The 26212-nt window shown below is 42.2% G+C and overlaps 1 protein-coding gene across 1 annotated transcript; it reads right to left on the reverse strand.

Annotated features, from left to right (window-relative positions):
* Positions 1 to 12743: 12743 nt before the first annotated feature.
* Positions 12744 to 13199, reverse strand: LOC119660049. Its single transcript, XM_038068427.1, has one exon. The coding sequence runs from the start codon at positions 13197 to 13199 to the stop codon at positions 12744 to 12746; it is 456 nt and encodes a 151-aa protein (XP_037924355.1).
* Positions 13200 to 26212: the final 13013 nt, after the last annotated feature.

The following is a 26212-nucleotide window of genomic DNA, read 5'->3' on the forward strand; positions in this document are numbered from 1 at the left end:
AGCGCTCAAAGGACCCCCCCACATTCCCGAGCCTGGCTAGCACAGAGGTGTGCAAGAACGTGTCGACCGAGCACTTTGATAGAGCTTCAATCTTTGTGGGCGGACCTTCACGGTCCATTTAGCCAATTTGTTTAGATTTTTGGGATAGCTCTGCCCTCTAGGTCGTTATCGGCCACTCAGGATGATCGACCTGATCTCCTATTTCCACTCCTATCATTACGCATTGCTTAAATGCGGGATGACTATGTTAACGGCGCAGAAATAGACTAGAATATGTCGAGCTATACGAACAATACAAGGTTGCCTGAAAAAACTCAAAACCGCTATCACAAAGAGCAAAAGCTTGCACTTCAAGCAGCTCTGCGAGGAAGCAGACGCTGATCCTCAGGGTTGAGCATATAAGAAAGTTATGTAATCGATAAAGGGAAAGCGTTCCTCGCAAACTGCCTGTCACAAGTCACTGAACCACATAATTACGGTCTTATTTCCAAAGAATATTAATAATGACCTTCCCAGCGTTCAAATCAACCCCGATGAAGTACCAGAAATAAGCGATGAAGAGGTATTGGAAGCTTAGAAAGGATATCGGATGTAGCTGTCAAATTGATAGTGGGGATAGAATCGAAAGCTTTCTCACAAGTATTTACTGTATACCCTAAAGAAAGAGTCTTCCCAGGCATAACGGAAATTGCGGAAAGTTTATGCACCTATTGTTGTCGAGTTTCTGACAGAAACACGTTTTTTTCGATTCAGATGAGGACCGAAAATAATATCGGGAAACTTGTAAAGGATCGCTAGTATCAATCTTCAGCCCTTTGTTATGGAATATAAAGTACAATGAAGTGCTAAGGTTGCATCTATAATACCTGGTGGGATCATCTTCATTAGATTCGTAGTTCACATGGAAATATAGCTAAGATGATGTCTATCGATATCTTGGCGACTGAAGTGCTACGGATTCACGAGCCAAGTTATGAACCTGGTAAATCTAATGGCGTTCGACGACAATCTGCAAGGAATACATCACTGGTAAAATGGGAGAAACGATTGAATGAGAACAAGAAAGGTCGCTGGACACATAGGTTGATACCGAATGTCTAAAACTGGATTCAACGAAGTCGTGGTAACATAGGCTTGTCTCAGTGTTTAGGTGGACACAGTGGCTATCGAGGCTACGTCCGCCAATTTGGCCATGATAATTCACCAAACTGCCTGAGATATGAGCACATAAAAGAGGATGCAGAGCATGTACTCTTCCATTGCCCCAGGTTGTCATCATACAGAACGGGAATGGAAGCGGTAGCCGATACCCACTTATCAGCGGAAAGCATCATGAAGAATATGTCGAGTTTGATTAAGGTGTGGAAAGATGTTGAAAAAGTAATGAAGAATATCCGCGGAATACTATGGTAGGAGGAGTTGAGAAGGAAGAGAAAGAGAACGAGGATCATCATCACGAATAACACTTAAATACTGATCCAGCCCCTTGATGTAATACCATATGGCAGTTCCGCGGGGAGTGTAGGTGAAGAAAAAGTAGTCGCAGTAAGTAAAGGTCCCAGATAATCGTCTGGTAGGAGTGATTGATAGCTTTCAAAAGGCAGACAGACAATGAATCGATTTTAATAAGGTTTTGTGTTGAACAAACCAATATTGTAATGTTTGAAATGCCCTGTTAGAAGCCAAGTTCCAGTATATACTCGACTTTTATGTCTTCATTTCAAGTCATTTCAGTGTCTGATTGGAAGATCAGAAAACTGCTTCAAAGTAAAATAAAAACCAATCGGGAAACCGGAAGCTAGACGCTTCAGGTATGAAACGTTTTGTGTATTTCTTTTATAAAGAAATTTGAGTGTGCATTTGTCCCATTAGTATGTAGCATTACAATATGCATATATTATGTGAGAATATCCACTATCAAGTGAGATTGACATTCAAAGTGTTGAACTTGCACAGAAGCGACAGCTTTGACCTATTATAACTTTGATAGTAATAGTGCGATTTTCACCAAATTTGGTAGGGTCATGGTCTATGTGGTAGCCTACATCGCGTGATTCTAGGAGGAACGTAAGGGGAGTTTTCCTGCCATTTACTAAAAATTATAGTAATATACTATTAGTAACTTTATTTGAACAGGTATCGGTATGAAGGGTATTTTGAGACCTAGGCATCATACAGTGGTAGCCTCTTGACTTTTTTCAGATTTTTCCGTTAAGTAGTTTCTGAGAATGGGTCCGTTCAAAAAAATGATTACTTTCAACCGCACTCCCCACCTTTCCAACAAATGTCAAAATTAAGACCACCTGTTGCATAAATTCGTAACGCACTATATGCGTGCGTTCTACCAAATTTGGTGTCAATCGCTACAACCATCTCCAAGAAAAATGCGTGTGGCAGACAGACAGACAGACAGACCTATATGCCTACTAAATGGCATCGGAAAACTCTTCGAACGGATCATCTTCAATGGCTTGTGGAGGATGGTCTCTCAGACAGACATTCCGAATTCCGAAAGGCAAGATCTACAGTCAATGCCATCAGCACGGTGACGGAAACTGCGGAAAAAGCAATGGAGGCCAATAAATCTTGCCCGGAAGTTACTCTCGACGTGAAGAATGCCTTTAATACGGCAAAATGGAGCAAAATAATTTCGGCTTTAGCCAAATTGGGCACTCCTAAATACCTGGTGCACAAAGTCGTGGAATTTCTCGGGGAGAAGATATTGTGTTACAATGCGGACGATGAACCTAACACGTATACAACAACCTGCGGGGATTCACAAGGATCAGTCCTCGGCCCTCTCCTGTGGATAAAAATGTATGACGGAATTTTACGGTTGCAACTACCCAAAGCAGTGACAATCATTGGCTTCGCAGACGATATCGGGGTAACAATCGTGGCACAAGATATTGATGAGATCGAGGTACTCACAAATGAGGCAATGTCCCATCTTGAAAATTGAGCAGCCAAGGCTTCCGGAGTTGCTACATTGTTGGCAAGAATGTTACCAAATACAGGTGGTCCCAGGCAAAGCTCCATCTTGCTTAATGCAGCTCCAGTCTGGGCACCGTCTTTGAAGGTGGAAGAAAATAGAAGAAAAATCGCAGTCCCATACCGATTGAGAACATTGCGAACGTCATGCGCTTACATTTATACAATTTCAGATGAAGCAGCTTGTGTGATAGCAGGCATGATCCCCATCGACATCTTGGCGAACGAGGGTCGACGCCTCTATGACCAATCATGTTCATACAAAACCTTAAAAAACGAAATTTCATTCCCAAACTACAGATCGACAACACTCTCTAGGCTTGAACCTTTCTTCGTATTCGCAAAGCTCCAGCAAGGCATCAGTATTCACAGGATACTCGCAATTAACACATCCCGAGTTTTGTTAACGAGAACCTATTTATCCTCAATTATTCAACTTTTACATCATCCACTTCTAATCCACTCTCCTAAACGCCCAAGTTCCATTCTCGGAACTGCTTATCCCAACAATTTCTACAAAGTGCGAGGCATTTACCCTAATAAGGAAAGGACTTCGAAAAAAAAATTTAATTTAAACACAAAGTTACATAAGCAGACCTTCAGCCCATCCTCAGAACCCACCCGTCTTTAATTAAAATGCAAAAGGGTCCTTGAGGTAAACTTATGACTACTACACAAATAACAGCAATATTCTTGGGAGTACTCTTCAAATAACAACTACACCATATGTAGGATATCGCAGGGTAAACAACGTGTCGCTGGAAGTGTCTGCAGCCGCCTCTGTTGGATTTGCCAGCACCGGAAAGTTGAGGATTAAATTCGCGCAGGACAGCCATTTTTAAAGCTAAACTACAACATTGCACGAAAATCTTGAGAGTCATATTGTTTTGTAAACTGTGTTAATTGCGTTCAGTGTTGAGCTTAGATTACATTATGGTTTTCCAACGCACCACGTCTACTGCAGGGGGGGGTGGATTCCTCCAACGCGGTGTCATAGAATGCCTACATCCATACCTCGAAAGTTGTGACTTTGGAGAGCTGCACGTTGAGCAGAATTCGCAACATTGTTTGAGTAGAACAAAGGCAGGACCTACATAAAGTGTTTTGTTTTCCGAGTTTGCTTGAACATTTGCGACTGAAGTGTTCCGCGGAAGCACAGTTGAAGTGGAAATACTGAAACTGCGGTTTGCTGTGCTTTCCGTAATTCTGTTAGTAGGGTGCCGCTAATGAAACAACTCGGGGGTTGGCAAGTATTCACAGAGTATCTCATACAGTTTTCACAACCAGCGAATTTAGACGAAAGGATCTTATTGTGCGTTCAGGATAACAGCTTTAAGGCTGGGATTTCTGTAATATTATTCAAAACGGAGTGTGTATTAGCTTAAATGGCCCAATGGGAGCTCGTTTGCTATTCATTCGCAATTGTAAAAAGGAATTTTCCTTCTAAGGAAATGCTTTCTCTTATTCTTTCTGTCACGGATAAAAATGGAATTACAAGGCTGAGATTCCATGCTGTTTGCGTTAGATGGCTTATGAGTGCTTTGCAATTAAGGCATTTTTGTTTTTCTATTTCCGCAGTAAACTTTCTGTTAACTAAATTGCAGGAGAGAGTTTAGGAGAAACTCACGAATATACATATATATGGAGCGTAGAACAGATAAAGGAAGAGGGTTTAAGGCATCTTTGACTTTGTACTATCCTCAGTAAAACAAAAATAAAATGTTGAAACCATTGAAAGAGGTAAATAAAGTATAGTTGAGTTACTTTAGAATGCGAAATCCTATCCGATCTGTCCTGATGACAGGTCCCGTGACAGACCAACCAAGAAAATGTATTTAATATAATTAAAACCATAAATGATAATTTTTTCTTGTATGGGATACGAAGGATCCTAAGTCCATATCAACTTGATGTTAGACCGGACCAGATGAAGAACAACTTACCATCACTTTGGTCCACGTGTGCCCATAATTCAAACATCTGTAACACTTGGTTGGGGCGGCCCGGATACGTATCCTACACACCACCCAACAAATTCTCATTTTTCCGCTTCCTCGCAACTTCCACCACAGCGATTTTTCAGCCTCGGAAATTTTCAGAGGTGATACCAATCCGGACATTCGCGTTTGATGGCCTCTTCTAACTTGTTCTTTTCTGTGAGGCAGTCAAGGTCTCGTATTTTCAGAGAGCATGCGGGTTCCAGGCTGTTAAACAAAGCTTTCTCTCCCAGAAGCCCCATGACTGCTTCAAAGAACGTAACTCTATTTGTTGTCCTTGGACCTAATTTGACTAGGACTCCGCCACCCTTGATTTTTGGAGTGGAAGGTAATTCTTCTCCGCTATCTTCGGGCTTGATCTTGTAAGGGATTTCACTGAGGACTTCCGCAAAAGTCTTGCCTTCCTTCGGCTTACCTATCACAGTTGGCGGTCTAGTCCTTCTTCGTCTCCGCATTTTTCCTTTCGTTCTCCATCCTTCATGTCCGCTTTAATTTTAAGGGGAGGGTTTTCTGATGACGCGATGTGTTGTTGGCGCTCCCAGTGTTCTCATTAGGAGGCGCAGTTGTTTCTGCTTCCCACGGATTTTCTCTTCCTCACCATGTCCGCCTATAATACGAAATCCTGTCCAGGAGCTCCTCGAGCTCAATCATCCCGTTTTTCACACCTTTGGTGACATTTTGCTGGAGAAAAGTGCAGATCACATGCGCTTCACAACTGCCGCGCATTTCTTAATAAGCCTTTCCTCTTCAGCTTTCGCCAGAGTAATCGAGAGCGCTCCCACTAGGCTTATATTCGAAACCATCTGGTTAATTTCCACTATGTCTCTTTCCACAAATATAGCACTGCGTGGTACTGTTTGGGCTACCGTCTTCGTTGCTTGTGCCGCATAACTATCCGAGTCTTCTTGTCTCTTTGCGCATCCCGATGTCTCGTCGGGTATTTCAGCCCTTACTGCGTCCTTCGCTGGGCGATGGGGTAAGTGGCACACTTTCCATTCCCACTAGCTCCTCGTTCGTTTTGTTTGTGTTAACCATTTAATTTTTTTACAAGCGCATCGCGTGTAAGAGAGCGGGCCGAAATATTCAGGAAAGGGTATACCCTCGGGGACAAAGCCCCTACCCCAGTTGCCTGGGGCCTGACCTACAATTAGCTGATCCCGGAACTCACGGACAGATCAACGCTTGCTCCGGGCAACGCGATCTACTAATACCAGTTCAATGCACACTACTCGGCCAGGGTTCCCAAGGGGCTGGCTCCTGATACACGCCACAATTACCACCTTGGTAGAGCTAGGCTCACATCACGCCGTTGATAAGGAGCTGTCGATGGCTCCGGGGACTCCAAGTGCGTCCCGGCGTGTATCGGTCATTAGTCATTCGCTTTTCATCAAGAAGCTTGCAGGAGGCTACTACTCACTTTTTCGGGCACCTCGGGGACGCCCCTTCTCGTATCGTAAGCGAACCGTTAAGAATCGTTAACGACCCCTGAGAAATGACCCTCTAGTGTTATGCTTCATGGCGCGTCCGCTATTGCTGCCCTGACGCGGGATTTCTGTTTTGGAGAGATTAATAATTTCGGAGAGGAGTCGTTGCTTGGCTCCCCCCTTTCTTCTTCTTTAGCCTTTGTCCAGCTCAAAAGGGGGTCCGCTTATCGTGATCGGTTTCGCCATTTGGTTCTATCAAATGCCTGATACAATCGCCAGGCTTTTAAATATCCATCCAGCGTATCAAGTCAGCGTTGTTTCGGCCGGCCTTTTGGTCACTTACCATCCACTTCGGTGTTAACACCAATCTAGGTAGGTGAATTCTCGTTAGCGCAAATTACATGATACCATCGAAGACGCTTCTCTCGCAGTTTTTCCACGATTCATAACCCAGAAAAATCGATTCAACAGAACTATCTCACACGCATTCAATTGGCAAATGGTTAATGAAGGAATTCCAGAACATGGTCAAACTGTTGGGAAGTATATCGGCCAACAATTCAAGTGAGTTCTCAGCGGTTCTTCAATTGATTGGGGAAATCAAAGAAAGGGTGTTTGTGTTTTTCGACGTCAAGACTTTTTTCCGAGTATCCTAGTCAAAGAAACGATCGCTGTAGTAGAAAATTGGCTTCATCAACGGCAAAAAATCCACAATGAAAAGTTAATGTAAAACAATATTGGAAGTTCTGGAGGAAAAGTACTTTCCGCAGTGAGTATTATAGCAGTTAAAAGGGGCCCAGATGAGAAACCCGTCACCATATTCATCGGTGGCCAATCTGAAAACGAAGAGCAGAGCGATCTGACTCCAAGGTTTCCAAAAAGGTATGTAGATGATATCTGCGCTATCATTAAGAAAAATGCTCGACTTCCTCAACAGACTGCACACCAGTATTGAGTTCTACGTCGAGATGGAAAAGGAAGGTCAATTACCTTTCTTAGACCTGCTGTTGAGAAGAAAACAAGAGAAATTAGACCTGGAGATCTATAGCAACCCGACGGTCACCAAACGATCCATCGTCAGCGCTTCGAACTACACTCATCCGCGAAAAGTCGCCTCTTTCAACCATATGTTAGTAGTTGTCGAAATAAACTTTAGTTTTGGGATCTTTGGCCTAGCGTCTGGAAGAATCTCAGCATATTCTGTAAATGCGACCTGGAATGCAGTCAAACCCTCATTATAAATTGGGTCGACATCCTCAGTTCCTCCTCCAGAGCTTCTCCTGACTACTGGGTTCCTGGAATGCCTTACAGGTGGAGTAGTTGCTCCTCTGACTAGTTCAGTAATTTGATGGCTCTAGACCGAGCTCAAGTGAAACCTTTTGGAAGATTTGTTGCCTAGTTGGTAAGGCAAATCGGTTGTTATTCATTACCATCCGGTACTGGTTGACGGCGTTCTGTTGTGCGTTACGAACATCATTGGAAACTACCATCTCTCTAATGATGTGCCTATCGAAGAAATCCTCGAGGTGCTGAAGCAGAAACTTGCGGTACGCTTCAATCGCATCCGTAGGTATCAAAAAAGCTTTTAGCGAAGGACAGACAACACCTTGCTCTTCCAGAACCAATGGAGATTCTACAAAAGCCTCACCAACTCAGATAGAGAAAGTAACCTCGATCTGGATCATGCAGAAGACTTCTGGAGAAGTATTTGGGGCGAATCCGGCCGTTGGAATTTAGAACCAGCGTTCCCACACCTTATGCGTCCCCGAAATGACGTAACTCAAGTCGACGTAGTAACAGCCCTGGACAAGGCAGGTAACTGGAAGGAGCCAGGAATTGATAAAATTCACAACTTCTGGCTGAAGCGGTTCAAGAGCACTCACAGGATATTGGCAGGTCTATTTAGTCAGATGATTGCCGAACCTGATTTAGTTCCAGAATTTTTCACCAAGGGGATAACTTTTCTCCTCCCCAAGAAACAGGGTGCCTCTTGCCCTTCAAAATATCGACCAATTACTTGTCTTCCCACCATCTACAAGGTCTTCACTCCAGTTCTGTGCGCGAACATCTCAAAACATCTTAATGTTCATAAATTGATAGCTGAGGAACAAAAAGGTTACGCCAAAAGCTCCCGAGGCTGCAAAGAACAGCTTATAATCGATACGGTCGCTGTAAAGCAGGCTGTCAATCAAAAACGAAATATCTTAACAGGCAAAGTCGATTATAAATCTGCATTTGACTTCATATCACATTCGTAGTTGCGACAAGTGTTACGCTTGTACAAAAGCAACCCGAATGTGGTTCTTCTCCTAAGGACAGTGATGAAGAATTGGAACACGAAGCTATCGGTTTCCTCACAAACATCAGGCGTAGCATCTTCCAAGGCGACCCTCTAAGCCCACTGTGGTTTTATTTGGCTTTGAACCCACTATCCCATCGTTTGCATGAAAGCAAGTACGGGTTCCAAGTCAAACATGGCATATTGCCGAAATGTACATTAAATCGTTTAATGTCCATTGACGACACCAATTGGATGCCAAAGACGAGAACCCCCTTCGTTCCTTGCTCCACCATTCAGTTCAGCAGGGATATCGGCATGTGGTTGGGTTTGAAGAAATGTCACACTAAAACAATTGTTTGGAGAAAACATACCGACAACGAAGGATACAGCCAGAATAACATCCAAATTGAGGGTATGGATTTGGACGACGTCTACAAATACCTCGGCATATTGCAAGCAACAACACCTGCTGTGAAATCTAAGTTGCTGGGGAATTTGAACGGCGTCTGGATCTTGTCCTGAAAACTAAGCTGTTCGGGAAAAATAAAATCATGCAATCAACATCTTCGCCGTGGAGTAATACGGATTTAAAATCTGTCAATAGATGGATAAGGATAGTTCTTGCAAACAATAACATGTATAATAGACCTGCCGAAAAATTGAGGATCACAATCCCACGTCATCAGGAGGAAGGGAGTACTTGATTTAAAAACATTGCACTAAAATCAAGTGCATTCTCTTCGAGAGTTTTTCTTTGAGAAACAATCCTCTGACCAATTACACCAGGCTACCGTCATGGCAGATAATAAATGATTTCCTTCGAACTTGAGAAGCAGAGAATGGGGTCCCATGTCCAATGTTACTTCAGTCTAACAGAAGGTCGACATGTGGAAAGAGAAACCCATTCACGGAGGTCATATCAAAAATTTGTTGTTGCCAGGCATTGACATCGAAGCCTTCAACAAATGGTTGAATAATGGTGTACTATTCTATGAGACCGAAGCATTCCTAACTTCAATTCAGGATGCTTCGCTCCCAACAAAAAATTATAAACGGTACATTCTTCACGACTCCTCAATCAACAACTCCAGTTGTAGGTTATGCAGTGTTATATGAGTGTAGGTTATGAAGTGTGAAAAGGAGACCGTCCAGAACCTAACATCTGTGTGCAGGATGTTGAGCAGTACTGAGTACACCAATCGTCATAACTCCATCTGCAAGATTCTCCATCAAAACCATGCGTTGAAGTATAACTTAGTGATAACCTACCATCCTTATTATAAGTACACTCCGCAGGGAATCTTGGAAAATGATCGGGTCAAACTACTGTGGGATCATACTATTGCCACCAACCACAGTGTTAATCACAACAGACACGATCTAGTTCTGCTTCTCCAGGAAGAACGAGCGTACTTCATAATCGATATAGCCGTACCGTTGGACCGGAACACTGTTGAAAAACAGCATGAAAAAGTCAGGAACTACGGCCCGTTGGCGGATGATATGAAGCAGGCTTCGAGATTACAAAAAATTGCAGTAGTCCCAGTGGTAATTTCAGCGACGGGATTAGTCTCGCAAAGGTTGCATAAACCACTGAAAACATGGGTTGCAAAAAGCGGTTATCCTTGCAATCTGCGCTATAGTCCGAAGAGTCCTGTCCGGCAACAATCTAACCTAGTGGACTTCAGTCTTGATTCGTACTATCTTCCATTTAAGATCCATGTCTCTATATTATAGAATCACCGCGTCATTGCTTGAAATGTTTGCGACAATCGGGAATGTAGCAATACATTTTTGCATGGTCCCGAACACTTTGCGTTGAAAGGCACCATCGCTGTGATGCGGGACTTTGGATGTTGCCTTCAGCCCATCCTTAGATTGGTCGTCGCTCGGTTCGGTTGGGCGGGAAGAGGGTGCGTGTGCTTTTTTAACTATATATATATGCTAGCTGACCCTGCGAACTTTGCTCCGCCTTAGAGGCAAAAACTAAGCAGATTTTTGATTTTATTAAGTTAATTTTTTTATTTATCAAGTATTTCAATGATTTTTTAATAGGTTGCACTCTTCAGTTAAGAACCTTGTTATACACGACATTTTTTGTTTTATAATCAGGCGCAAGAACAAACAACGCAGATGGTCTTCCGATTCATGAACATGCCGCATATAATTGACCATGTGAAAAACATTGATTTTCCAGATACAGACCACAAACTTTCAAGGATTTACCTTGTGATTTGTTAATGGTCATGGCGAATGCAAGACGGATCAGAAATTGAAGTGTTTTAAACTCAAACGGCATATCGGTTGGGATCATCGGGACCCTTGGAATGAGAACTTCCTCACCTTCGAATTTTCCTTTGAGTATCGTCGCGTAAATCACATTGTTCATCAATTTACTTACCATCAAACGCGTACCATTGCAAATTTTTGGTGGGTTTATGTAGCATGATTACTACGGAGCCAACCTTTAGGCGTAAATTGGGCGGTGGCAAGCCAGGCACATCGAAGGAGTTTAAAAATCCAATTGGAGTTGGTGGCTTCATCTTTATTTGTTACACAGTCAATGGATTTGAATGAATGCATTGTTCCAATGATATCATTCTGAAATATGTAGTTAAGGTCATCTACATCTTTATTCTTAGCCAATAAAATTACTCGCTAACTCAACCATTCATTATTTTTGTAGTTAATAATGATGTTTGGGAATACTTAATAAGTTCGTCTTTCGATGAGACGAAGTTACAGAAATTCTGAGGAAATAAAGTCAATCCGCTCGATTCGTCGACAGGTACTCGACCATTACCGATAATCAGCAATTGCTCAGAGAAATCTTCTGCAGATGTATCATTAAGCAATGCAACTCTCATGTTTGTTGTCGGCTGGAGTTTCTTCACATAGCGCCATAGATTCGATGAATTGAGGCAAGTGTTCATTTCGTCGGCAGCCGTTGATCCTGGAATTACTGGGAGTATTTGCCGGAAATCGCCAGACACTGCAATCATTGCGCCTCCAAACCATCTCGAGTCATTGCGTAGATCTTTCAATGTTCGGTTAAGTGGCTTCTAATGCACGTTTATGCGCCATTGTGCGTTCGTCCCAGATGATGATTTTCGATGCTGATAAAACTTTGGCCATTGCGGAGTTTTTTGAAAGATTACATTTTGGTTCTTCAATAGTTTGAAGATTTAACGGCAATTTTAATGCTGAATGAACGGTACGGCATCCTTCTAACAATGTGGCTGCTATTCCAGAAAAAGCAACCGCAAGCGCAGTGTTGGACCTCGCACGAACAGTCGCTAAAACTACTGACATGAGGAATGTCTTGCCAGTTCCACCAGGGGCATCCAGGAAATATAAACCACCATTTCCATCATCAATTGTCTTCATTAATGTATCATAAACTTCCTTTTGTTGGGGATTCAACAGTGGTACATTCGTTTGAACTACTAAATCTAATTCCTGGTGATCATATTCACGTTCCCGTTCCAATTCTCGATTAAATGCGTCATTCATTTCGCGATTCGGCGTTGGCATTCCTAACCTGACTAATGAACTACCGCACATAAGGTAACACATGTCTTCGATCAAGAGTAAAGCCCGATTATGTATCTCCTCATTCATCTCAAGATCGGGATTTCTGGAACTGACACGTATTTGATGTCAAATATCTTCTGACATATTATCCTTGTATTTATGCCACAGGTTAGATGGGTTCGATGGAAAGCATGTCGAAATGATGATTGCAAATAATGTGCGTATCTGACTTGAAGATGCAAAGATAATTGGTTCAACGACTATCGTATCCCAATGGGCATCGTTTTCTAGTAAATTGAATTCTTCACTTGCAGCACGATATATTGGGAATATTCTACCATTAACAGTCCGTAGTCACTCAAATGACGTTGGCCCACGCACATTTACCAGCAACAATTGCAAATAGAAGCATTCATCATTCTTTGGATCAACCTTATACATACGGCCAAGAGCATCAGTGGAACGCACATCCGGATAACCAGGAGCCATATCGCCTTGCTTCGGTCGTTGAAAATTCTAAATGTAATAACGTGGCACCTCCCAGTAAAGCAAAGTTCGTGCAAACGGATCGCTTTGCCAGATCGCGAAGAAACTGGTCAATGCTGTCGCTGGAGCTGTTTCAGCACGTTGAACAACGTTCGAAGCCGTGAAATATACTCGTTGACCATTCTCCAGATGCACCGCCAAATGCACAACAATAGGATGACGTTCGTGAGTAGGTAATGCGAATATAAGCCAAATCGCTTCATTGCAGTTCACTTCACAACCAACTTGATAACGCGCAATTTCATCGTTGGTATTGGAAGATTGGATGCCAAAAACCGTCATATCGTTGTCTTTCGTGACATATTTGTAAATGCATTTTATGGACTTTACTGAATTGCAATATTCAACGTTGCAACGTGTCTTGATCGTTTTCCAAGTAAGTGGCGAATATGGAACAATCCAACTGTTGTCGACAACGAAATCCATTTTTTTCACTTTTGTTGTGACAGTTCGATCGTTATCATCGGGTGATCGACGGCGATGCCATCGTTGCCAGTGACGGTCTCCGCCGTTAATTTCCGTGGTTATCGTTTGGAATACTTGCCGTCGATCATATCGAAACGCTGCTCGATTCAAATCAGCACTTGATAAATCTCTTCTTGTACGTCGAAAATTATCTACTTGTTAATTTCTGTTATTCGCTCGACGATTTCGCATTGCCAACCGAGCCGTTTCACGGGCTGCTTCGCTTTGCTCTTATGATTGAGAAGCACGAAGTAGAGCCATACTAACGCGGCACTCTTCAGGGCAATTCCTGGTGCTTCTTCAGTCACTTCATTCGCAATGTTTCATATCCTTCTTGCATTACGGCTTTGTCGGGAAAGATTCGATCGTCTTGGCATTGTTAATGATTCAAAGAGAATACAAATTACTGATGATTATATATTTCTGACAAAATTTATATTATCAAATTTTCTACCTAACCATAGACAAAATTACGTTTAGCTGTCAATTGCGGTTTGTTATTCCATGTCAGATGTGCCTTTGTTATGACACGTTTTACAGGGACTTCACGGAAACGCGGTCGAGCGGGTTCCTATGTCCGTCTCCTGGTTCTAAGCTCCACCATTTTTCAGCCAAATCGGTTCAGCCATTCTTGAGTTATAAATACTGTAACTAACACCACTTTCTTTTATATATATAGATTTATAGTTACATAACTCTACTAAAGCACTCTAAGCTCAGGTTTTGTTAACACCTAAAAGTAGAAAGTATCCTAAAATTCCTTGTTACTATCTTGGCTATTAATTTTGAATGCTTTCCAGTTGCATTCATCCTTTGGTTCGGCAGCGCTAACCTATCATTAAAATCGATATTTAATCAAATTCTGGAAGAGGCATTTATGAAAGCCATTGAAATGCCTGAGCTCAAAAATGCATTTCATCGCTGAGCTAATTATCCAAACCGTTTTATGGCTCCAGAGCTCCACATCCTTCGATCATTGCTTCATCGTGGCAATGTTAGACGGCTTCTTGCTGGAATTAATTATCATCGCATCAGTCTCGGAGGTCAAGAACAAATTCTGAGAGTGGCAATTAAGAATGTGTTCATACATCCATCAATGGCACTAATCAGTTGTTCTGAACGCCACCCTTTACTTCATTTATTTCAAGGATATTTTCTTAGTTATTTTTCCAAGTCTACCAGATAAAATTTTGAATTAAAGCTACCCAGACTGAATGAATGGTAATTCATGCCAGCCAGACATCTGGCATTTAAAACACGCTTTCTGACATAGGACCAAAAGTCTATGTGGTTGAACGACATATCCCCTCCTCCGTTTTCATCATCATAATCATACCCTTGAAAATGATCCTTTAGTGAAACGACTTCACTTCAAAGAGCCGTATCTGAAAGGCAAATTAATTCTCCTTCAGAAGTCGGCCTGTCTTTTTGCTAACCCGTTGGCTTTCTTGCTCTTTTCAGCATCAGTCATTCGTGTTCTATCCATATTTAAAATACGAACAGCAAATACCCCGAAGGAGATGATGAAGCCCATCTGCCAGGACCTGCTGCCGCTACTTCTCATATAAAAATAGTCTAAGTGAGCTGGAAAAAATCGCTTTTCCTCTGTTGTCAGGACCGGCCTCTCTTTTGACCTTAATTAACTTTTTCTTCATTTCATTGCGGGCATTTTATTAAAATGGTATTTATCTAACAAGACGAAAGTTTTTATTTCAGCGGCATTTTTAATGTTTCGAATTAAAGCTTGGTGATGCCCTTTTGCTGGAAACATTTCCAGTTTCCTTTCATGTTTGTCCTTTGATGGAAGGAAAAATGAAGATACTTCGGAATAATTTGGGATGGAAAATTTACTTACTAAATTGTATTTGCTCGATTTGCAATTCAGTAAAAACGCCTCAACCGCGGGGAGTATTCTTTTGAATTGTAGGAGCATACCCTGTTTTATCTTTGCTTTATTGGAGAGTCGGTTCTATTTAGCATTAATTTCCAAGTTTCGACTTCTTTTTTTTTTAAATTGGTGTGGTTTGTAAGCAAAAAACAAATCTGAACCATATTAAAGATATTTGTATCGGAGACGTGTTGAGTGAGGCAAGGAGTTATTCAAGTCAGCCATCCATCCACTGATAAAAATTCAGGTCATGGTCCAACCATATGACACGACTTTGTTAGACATTCGGCCTATTTTATTAATACTTTGTGTAAGACAAAACCTTATTAAAATCGGTTTACCATCCTTCTGTCTGTCTGTCACACCTTATGCTCAGAAACGGTTACTCCTATTTATACGAACTTTGTAAGAAAGGTAGGATCTGTGAATCCCATTGCATGCAGGGATTAACAGAGTTCCACGCTGAGTTTAAGGGTGGGTCTGCATGGTTAGAAGAGGGCTGTAAAATTTTCTTTCACCAAGTATAGCTGTATTGGGTATTAAATGAAAGGTTTCAATTATGACCTTACTAAGCCGATATTAATTTTGACATTAGTTTTAAACAGGAGGAGTACGGGGGTATGAGAAGGGCCATTTACTTCTATGACCCATTCTCGGAAACTACCCAACCCAGCTATCTGAAAAAAAACATAATGGTCCATGCAAATCGTACCTAGGCTTCAAAATACTCCCCATACCGATACCTGCTTAAATAAAGTAAATAATAGTATATTACCATATTTATTATAAGTATATTTTTTAGAACTTGCCTGGGAACCTACCTTAAGAGTATTCTAGGACCAGGAACTTTTGGAGCATATAAGCTATACTGGAAAGCCATTACCAAGTTGGTGGAAATCGCACCATTACGAGCAGAGTTATAATGGGTGACAGTTGACAATTTTGTACAAATTTCGTTCATTCTAAGACTTTGAATGGCAGTGTCATACTAAAGTGAAGGGTTGATAAACTAAAGGTATAAACATCATGAGCTAGGTACCAATAGGGCAAATGACCACTCAAATATGTTTATATAAGCAAAATATAAAACCTTTCATACCTGAAGCGTACGACTTGTTAAATACGGCTAATAGCATACCGCGAACAGGATATAGAACTCCAAAGGCAGTAGCTAAACTGGTGCTCTGATTGTCCATTCTTCAGTAAGTTAATCTATTAGTGAATAGTTCCCGAATGAAATGAAATGTTCTGGCGGCCACCACACAAACTGAGACGGGTGGCCATTACAGAGTTCAGTTTCCCCGATTTTCCTCACCTTCGCGGTATTCACCATATGTAGTCAAAAAGCAAACTGAGCCACTTCGTATATTATTTGCACAACGCTGCCAATTACTCTATCTTCCGATAACAATAGGAATGTGAACTGAACACTTCCCAAAACGCTGGGAGCATTTAGCCTTAGGATGATGTTGGAACTCCTTATAGTTCATTGTAGGTTAAACAACGGCCTAAAAAAGCTAGGGATATCTGCAAACACTTACTGTTGATTCTGTGGGCAGAATGATAATACTTCCATACATACCTTGGGATAATGTTCGGCATTTAAAGTAGTAGGTTAGAGTTCCTGGGAAATGCAGATAATAAGACCTACAAATAGAGAAATAGAGAAGTAGAGAAATATATAATTCATCAACAAACTATAGGTAATTGGTATATCATAGCCACCAGAGGGACACAATAGTCCTTTTAAGATGTAGCGCTTTCCCTGATGCTATTATTATCATGATTAGGAAACTTCACTTTGTGCAATCTCCAGCTTGATAATGTTATCAGGAGAAAGCTCCATTGGGTCTGCATAGAGTTGTTCAACAATCCCGTTCCGCCTTTCGCAAAAAAAAAGTGGTCGATAATGTTCACCATCCTATTGCAAAACACACACTCGCGGAAGCATGCCTTCCTAATCTTGTGCAGATACGACTGAAAATCTCCACGACCGATTCGAAATAGTCAATCACGTCAGATCTTCAGTTCAGCCACTAACTTAAATTTCTGATCAGCCCCGCAGTTTACTTGTTATCTCAAGAAAGTTTCCACTCATCCAGTGAATTTCGCAATACGTTACGATCAACCACCTCCCTTGGGTCTCCTCATAGATAGTTTCGCAGTTGTTATTAAAGAAAGCGGCGGGGATCACTCCGCCATCACGATCATAGCCAATTTTGTGACAGTGCGCAGCAAACGCTAATTGCGAAGCCTCGTCTCTGTACACTTATATCCAGCTCCTTGATAAGAACATCAAATCATCGTTCTGCACGATAAATCAATACCGGCTGCAACGCATTTTTGAGAAGGCATCTCCTACTAGAAGTAGGGCTCTCATTCGCAGCCTACCATAGGGAGCGTTCCAGAAGTCCGAGCCTGGAGTAGATACTTGAGCAAACTCCGCCGTGATCTCCATCTTCCTCCGGCTCTCTAGTATCCCACATAGCCGCAAGCAACCTCTCAGGCAATCCCAAGGTGTACAGAAGGAACATATTCATTCATCTTATGAAATTGAAGGCAGTTCTAACATTGAGCGTTACGAAAAGTAGTACCCGTGGAAATCCACGATTGTACATCTCAGGTCTATGAGCTGCATCCGCCAGCTTCATCATAGTGGTCAGTCAGTAGTCTGGTACAAGTCACGCACCGCTTATTGGAACACTGCGCTAAAGGGTGGAGTGGAAATTTCCAGTAATACATAAGAGTCCTGTTACGGTTGGGTACCCTCCAGGGCATGGAAGCTCCACGTGTGAGGAGAGTTTTACGCTTGTGTACTCTGTAAGATAGCGTCGACTATTTCAAACGTCATATATCACGGTCACTTGCCAAGACCTCTTCCATTATACATCGCCCCTGCAAAGGCAAGGTCAAAGTTCCTTTCGTTGCAAGTTTTCGCATTGTGAGGTACCTGTTCTCATCCGTGTCATACTATCCTCCTGGCAGGTTGTAGATGTATACCCATAGTCTAAACACCATATTTGTATCCTAATATGTATACTGCCAAGCCAATTCTGATTTCCCTGCTGCCAAATTTTGTGTTCTGCAGCCTACACCAAAGCAAGTTTTAGCCTCGAAAATTCGTGGTTGACGAACTCTCTCACTTCGGCCTTCTCTATAATACAGTTAAGATTTCGAGCGGCCAAAGGGTAGTATAGGTCCCAGGGCGAAACGTGGTTTGACACCCACGATGGAGCATAAAACCGGCTGAACCAATACTAAAAACCGTATTACCAAACTCTATCTCCACCTCCACCTGATGGTTGCTGGGAATTCTTTCTTAATGAAAAACTGCAGACGGAAAAGGATGAAGGCAAGTCTCCTGCGCCTAAAACCGCGACAAATTGTACCAACTAATCCTCCACGTAAGGGGTTGGGTAAGGCTGACAACCGTACATGGAAAACCGATGTTACAAAGCCACAAAAGGAGACTCGGACAGGATGAACTTTACAACGACGAACCAGGTAACGACAATGGAATAACGATGTGCGGATTTTCTCATGGAGCGTGCGTTTGCCGTATAGACCGAATGCTGCTCAGCACTTAACCTATACCACTACACCACATATTATAGCGACCATCCAGTAAACCATGTGCTCTAAGTAGGTTTCTTAGTCAGCCAAAAAGAGAAACTTGCTGTTATCGGCTTTGGAAATATAAGCGAAAGGCTATGCACTCTGCATATGCGAGGCAAATCGAGAAATATATCCAATTCTCAGAAGGAAATGAAGTCAGTCTAAGAGTGAACTGATGGATGGAAGCCGAAGACAATTCACGGTGAACACGTCAATTGCTTCTGAACGTTTCTAAACGTGCTTGGACTCTCCAACGTCAGAAATACACCATTCTGCAAATGTAGTCAATGTTGCAGGAGCTTTGGACGGATTTTTCCATTGGCATTCTACTGTCTTTGAACGGTCCCAAGTCCGTTTGCAAGAGAAGGGAGAAAAGTCACTATTATCTCAATGACAGTGCAATGTTTTGGCGCCTCAGGGAACTGAAAATGAACTACTGTTACTTGTTGGTAAGACCGAAAGTCGTTAACCACCTGTAAGCTGTAGTTTTTAAAGGGGACTAAATCAGATATAGATTTAAGGACTACAAATCTTCAACCCTCAAAATGTAGCCATTTCCTTGTCACGGAATCGGAGTGATCTTTCGGTAACAACCCTCTGGTTTTGGCAACGACTTGTAATTGGATTTTAAAATGTGCGAACATTTCTCGGTATCGACACCCTCCCCCCAGATATAGGCTGAGCATACCGCTGAGTGCGCCCTCTTGCCCTGCGAACCGGAACTATACAAAATACCCACAACGCGATTCTCGTCCAGAATGAAAAAATTTTAATAGTGCAGTGTTCCTCACTATTTTCTCATACAGAGGAGAAGGAGGCCTTCTTAGAGGAACTGAACGCAGCCCAAGAGAGGCTTCTTAAAAGCAGGATTGCAATCGTCATGAGTAGAGAGATCGTGGCAAAAGGTCAAGTAAGATAAGATCGACCACATCGTGTTCAGGAGTTGGTTTAGGTATTGTCTTCTAGATATGCGAAACAAGAGAGACGCTAACTGCAGCCTTCAACGACAACATCACTTCAAGCAGGGCTAGAGAGCCAGGGTCCCGAAGCTCTAAAGCTTAAATGACCTGCCTATCGTTCAATAGTGGGAAAACTATCTTGTTAACCGATCGTTATCTTGAATCACTCGCCGAGGAATAACGATGAACACCCACCATCAAATATGCTCTTCTCTCCTATACATACCATAAGAGGTTGTTGGATCCATCTCGAAGGGGCAACACAAAAATCTGAAGAAGAATCGAGGAGTTTATGAAACTAAAGGCTCTTATTGCCGCAACTGAAAGGGCCAATGTAGTGGGCCTCAGCTCCATTACCGTGGGAAAGCTTGATAAGTAAAGCTTAGCGGGCATTATGACAAAAGTAAATTCATTACTGTGCTATTCAAGAAGGTGAAACTACGGCAAATAATTACGATTTCGCTACCGTATACTGCATGATCAAAAAAGTAGCAGTCACGATAGTCCTGTATGGAACGTTAACAGTAGACTCTCCATCTTGACGAGCAGGTTAAGAGGTGGAAGAAATGTTTCATCGGGATATGTCAACCGTATATTGGATAGTGACAAAATGGCGGATACGAATTGCTACTCCAAACAAAAGAAAAATCATTTCGGCCATCAATGAATACAAGCGGAGAAAGGCCTTAGACTACGCATCTTAGCTTCTACTGTCTCTGCACAGCTGCTTCTTCATCCATTAATCCTGGAAATCTAGTGGAAAAAGGTAATAATCTTTTAGATTCCTAAGGATATAACCCGTCTTGAATGCAACAATTGGTGGGGTATTTCCGTGCTTTCTGGCTTAGGAAGGATCATTGCCAAACATATCCTGAAACACATTAAAAAACACATCAAAAGCATAAGCAGACAAGCTAGTTTCCGCTGCGGATTCTACTTCACTGGCCACATCAACGCCCTACGGATCATTTGGATGGATCAGCGTCGCCTACGAGGACGCTATTGACAGCATCGACGGGGAGTTTTGAATGCTACTCTACGCGAGAGGAGCATTCAGAAGAAACTAATAGCACGAAATGTCACATCCTTCTTTTAGTTAGAATTTCCGAGAAATTTGAAGTACAAAGTCCGGCAAGAAAGATTCTATATTGAGAAAGAGAGGCAATCTTCTATCTGACTAGAGATCGTACTATTCCACATCGGGGTGACAATCAATTTGTCTATCTTGATCGGGTCGTTTCTGCTGATGGTGAAATCACCAGTAACAGTGTTAGGTCCGTCTTCGTCGTTTGGTCTAAAATTTAGAAATACAGCTACTTCAACAACAGTACTAAGCTAAGCTTGTTCGCCGCCGATGTGCTCACTGTGCTTTTACATGGGAGCAACAAATGGAAACTGCACACGACTGTTACTTGGAAGCTCCAAGGCTTCGTTACCATCCCCTGGCAGTTGTTTATGATATGTCTACGAAAACGCATTCAATGTCGTTGAAAAAAAAAACAAGCCGATTCTGCTTCTGGATGAAACAAGGCTGAAGAACAAGAAAAAGAAGAAGACTCTGGTCTGAGAAATTCTCGAAGGATGACTTGTGTTGGTTGATTAGAAGGCTATGTAATCCAATCAAACCCACTTTTCCAGGATGGCGGACAAATCGGGTGCCTAAGAACCACATGGCACAGAACAGTAGAGGAAGAGTGGAAGGAGGACCTGTAAAGGATGTTTCCTCAAAGCGGGAACGATAGCGTGATGGACGCCTTACGCTTCTTTTAAGAGATATTGGTCACCATATATGTATATGTATATTATAATGGTTATCAACGGCAAAGCTCCTCTATTCGTTTTAGATAGGTAGGATTATTCAAGAGACACTGTTTGGCACATAGATAAAATCAAATAAACGATAATAATTTTTAGATGTTTCCTACTTCTAGGTGTTTCAGAATTTAATATTAAGCATTTTCCAGTTAGAGTTGCAATATTGTGCCCTCTGTAGTTGGGATTACAGATGGATTTTCCTCAAAGGGAAAGGCTTACCTCTCTACTAGACTTCCTAAGCGGATGTATCCACTGGCTATTATTTGCTGCTTCCATGCTATCTTAATTCAGTCGACTTTATCAATTGGCGACGAATTCGAATGAGTTGACCCAGGAGAAGCTTCATTTTGAACGACTGTCAAGCCCAGATTGAGCGTTCCAACCACTCGGTCTCATTGTTTAAAAGAGAGCCAAGCAACAGTGGTTTTCGATCCTAACATTCTGACCTTATTTTTGGTATTCTTAAATTATTTTTACTTCCAATGTGTTTAGCATTGAAATCCATAATCCGTACGCTCTATTACTTTCCGAATATATTTTGTAATCTCATAAGTAAGTGTTCAGGAACTAAGATAACAAGTAAAACAATAGCCGACCACCAAACAAATGACTTTCTACGAAATTTCATCCACCAGTTTACACGATAACGAACAAACAAGCCTGAGAGGGAAGTTCACGGAGAAGGTCCTGCATAATTTATTTCTGTGGCCGAGTACAAGCTTCTTCTCCTCCTACATGTACCTGCATGTATCCTACAGAAATCTCCCAAAAGGATTAGATTTCCCTAGAACAATATGATTTAAAGTGATTTTCGAAATCCCATTTGCAACCATTTCATTTGATTTAGAACTTCCTCTTTAGTCGAGGGTATCCTATATTATACTGAGTGATACTGAGTTAAGGACATTTGCCACCAGTACGTGGTAAACTTTTTCGCATGATTTATCATTGAAAACTTTTCACTGAAAGAGTCGAACAAACTGTTCCGAAGGAAAATACGAGGAATGCAATTATCCTGAAATTAGGAATATTATGTGACGATATGTAGTGATAAGGACGGATGATCTGAAAACTGCTGTTTTCGCCGTTAATGGAGTGCGAAGTCTCTAATTGCTTGAATATGATGAAGAATTCCAGAACTTTGGCATCCAGCAATTTGGAAAAAATATCTGTATATCTTCAGATCTCAAGGGGTATTAACTTTCATTCAAGGATCCCGAAGTTGGATAATCAAATTTTCTCATGTTCTGGAACTTTTATTGATTGGGAATTCATATTACCTTCGACATTTCAGCAGTTTTAGTTATTCGCACATCTATTGCCTTTATATTATATTATGTATCGGACAATTTAGTTTTAAATCAAAGGTTGAGAGAGAGTTGCAAGGACGATCTTAATTTAGCTAAAATTCCCTATTCAACCAGGTGCAACCTGCAGTGTTCGCAGGCCTTTCTTCATTGAAGAAATCCTTACCAAGATATGTTCATCTGAGTTTTGAGGAAACTGGGGTACATCAAAGACAATCTAGCTATTTTTTCTCATGTGATAGTTAAAACAACAGTGGCCAGAACAGAGTTGAAAGCCTTACCAGACTCCTCAATACGAACAAAACTTGAGTCTCTGCTACCCACAGCGGGAACACTTCAGTAAGTAGGTCAAGTTTCAGTAGCAATTGGTAGCAGCTTTACAGCAAGCATCTATAAAATTCCATACATCCCCGCGTGGAATATAGTCGTGAGTTTTCAAAAAGATCAGGGCTGTTTCTAACTCGAGTTTCCCGAAGACAAGCCTGAACTAGATCAGCCTCCCATAACGGACTGGTTGTTGATGGTTATTAACTCTGTAACCCTGCAAACTCGTGGCCAATATCGACATTTCGGAACACCTATACTGTCAAGTTTATAAAGGCAGCACTAAGACATCCCATATAAAACTCCGCCATGCAAAAGCGGCGTATCCAAGAACAGTTTTTGAGGATGAATCTGGGGAATATTTGTGGTCTGCAGGACAATTAACCCAGCTCGAAATGATACAGAAACTACTTATATCAGACACGGTGTCTTGTGAGGAGCTAGGTGATGTGATAATTGGGTTCCCCATGTTTTCGCTCAAGACATACGCTATTGGTGGGAATAAGCCTGTGCCCACCGACCCTTAAGACTCGTCCCATCTACGTTGCCAGAGATCATATCACTTTGAACTTGGCACATTCATGTGCACCTCTCTGAGAGATTAGGTACGACAAATATCGAGGAACACCTATGTCTGGCAAAGCGTTTTAATTCGAATTCAGTTGGCGGAGTTGAATGCGTTTTTAAGATCTAACGCAAACCCAACACAGCAGCCGCTAGAACTCAGTGCATCTTTTGCGAGATTCACCACTGTGCTTATCGCATTTACCGTATAGTGAATGCGTCGAAACCCATACTGCTTTCAACGATGGACTATAGTTTGTTGTAGATGACTCTCCAATCATCATTCCCATTATATCCAACACGAAGATCGGTTGAAAGGATGCTAGACTTCCAGGTTGCTTCTTAGGTTTTAGAACCGGTACAAACTTTTCCATTTTCCACTGAGCAGGGAATATTTCTTCAGTCAAGCACGCCTTAAAGGTGCTGATGGCGAAAGTCGTGCCTGGTCTTCACAGTTGGCTTCAAAGCTTTATTGGGGATATCAATCAAACCTAGTGCCTTTTTATTGCAAATCCTTTTCATTAAGTGAGGTGTCCACCGCTGTCCTGATGATAAGGAAATAGACTGGAAAGAAATATTTCAGGAGACGCGGGCAAGTCACTCGCTTTGCCTTTTCATTACCACCCTATAGATGCTACTCCAAGGGTTTATGTCGGTATCTTCGCACAACTGTCAGGAACCGAGAGACGATGTATTTAAATTGACTTGCTGACCATGATGCAGTATACGATCGGCCCAAGGCCTATGACAATCTGAATTGAGCTGGCGCAGGGATACAGGGCTTCGGTCACGAATCCTCATTATAGGTTATCTGGTACCCTGGGAACTTGCGACTCGAGTTCCTGGGGCATATGCCGTCGGCCCGGTAATTTGCGATTGGTTTCCTTTTGAGAGTTTCATGAGGGTTGTAGTTGTGTACAACTCGGAAATGGCTATAGGTATGCTTTGTATCCACCAACATGAGTCCTGAGTCTGCACTCATTATAAATTGTTACCGCTATGTTTGTCCCAGCGGTGCTCTTATCATGGGTTTTAAGAGGAGCGTAGGGTTAAGCGTACACGGTGAAAATTCATGTAAAACCACCAGGACTTAGTTTAGTTTAGTGAAGGAAGCTTGTCGCAGCGGGGCTCTTATTTTGTGTCTTAGGAAGAGCGTAGGGTTAGGCCTACATGGGGAGAATTCATATAAAATCACCAGGGCTTAGTTTATTTAGTTTAGTGGGGGAGCCCCGGCTCCCAGCACACAGGCCTTTGTTAGGCTCATTTTACTATGTTCCTAAATAGCCTGCCGCAACTTGCAGGCTTTTGCGAGTCTAAGAACATTCTCCAGAGACCGAGTGCGCAGATTCTTCGTTGAATAAGACCTTATCGAAGTGACTTCATCTCAGATCTAAGGAGGCGGGCAGCTGCATATGAAGTTCAGGGACATCTCTTTCTTCTCACATTGGCTGTATATAGCTGAAACCATCGTCCCGATTTTCGTCCATGTGGTAGTTTGAACGGCAGTGTCCTGTTGAAAGCCCTACTAGGGTGTCCATGTCCTACTTCTTAAAGGACAACAAAAATACCGCTCTAGTGGCGCCGGATTCTTTCACAAATATTTTCACTTGCCTGAAAGAGTTCAAATTTCTCCACACAGCAGCATGAACCCTTGCAATTTCATCCTTCAGAGTAAACTTGACAGTGGATGAACGGATGTCAAAAGCTGGCTATAGCCCCACTATTGTGGATCGCGACCCTTGATCAGTCTGTCAGCTTCGTTATTACTATCGATCAGGAATATTTCGTTTAGTCGGCCAAGCAGCGCGTGATGGCAACTTCACACCAATTGGCTTGATATGCAGTTGTGGTTTAGTGCCGATAGCTTTGCTAGTCCGTCGGACCAGATCCGCATGATGCAACCGCTCCCCCTTTCCAATATTCAGCACAAACATTCTTCTCCTGCCAAATATAGCACATATGAATGTTTCCCAGGAATATCGCAGTACCACAGCACCAGAGCAATCTGCAGGATTTCCGATATTGTTCGTGGATATGGTGCTTCCCCGTTACCTTCCAGTTTAGATGTATACCTAAATGTTTGACTATTTCTACCAGCGTCCGTAGTGTGGTAGGTTAAGGTGAAACAAATGAGTTTTCGCTGTAAACTAGCCACACTGCAAGGAACTGTGTGCCTGGTAAACACCGGGGCTTTGAGCAGGATATCCAGCTCTGAATGCATTACTCAATTAGCATTGGCCTTGGATTTATTTATTCAGAGCACTCCAATGAGAGCCGCTCATAGACTAATTCGATTAGACCTATGGGGAAACAATGAACGTAAGGGGCACAGAGCATTGGAAGAGTTATTGGAAGAACCTGCTGGTAATGAGGAGGCTGACAGACTGGCTCGCCCAGGGTCTGGATCCACAATGGTGGGGCCAGAACCAGCTTTTGGAATCCAGCCATCCACTGTCAAGACTACTCTGAAGGGTGAAATTTCAAGGATTCACGCAGCCAAGT

Source organism: Hermetia illucens, chromosome 6 (genome assembly GCF_905115235.1).
Source record: "Hermetia illucens chromosome 6, iHerIll2.2.curated.20191125, whole genome shotgun sequence".
NCBI classification, from domain to species: Eukaryota; Metazoa; Arthropoda; class Insecta; order Diptera; family Stratiomyidae; genus Hermetia; species Hermetia illucens.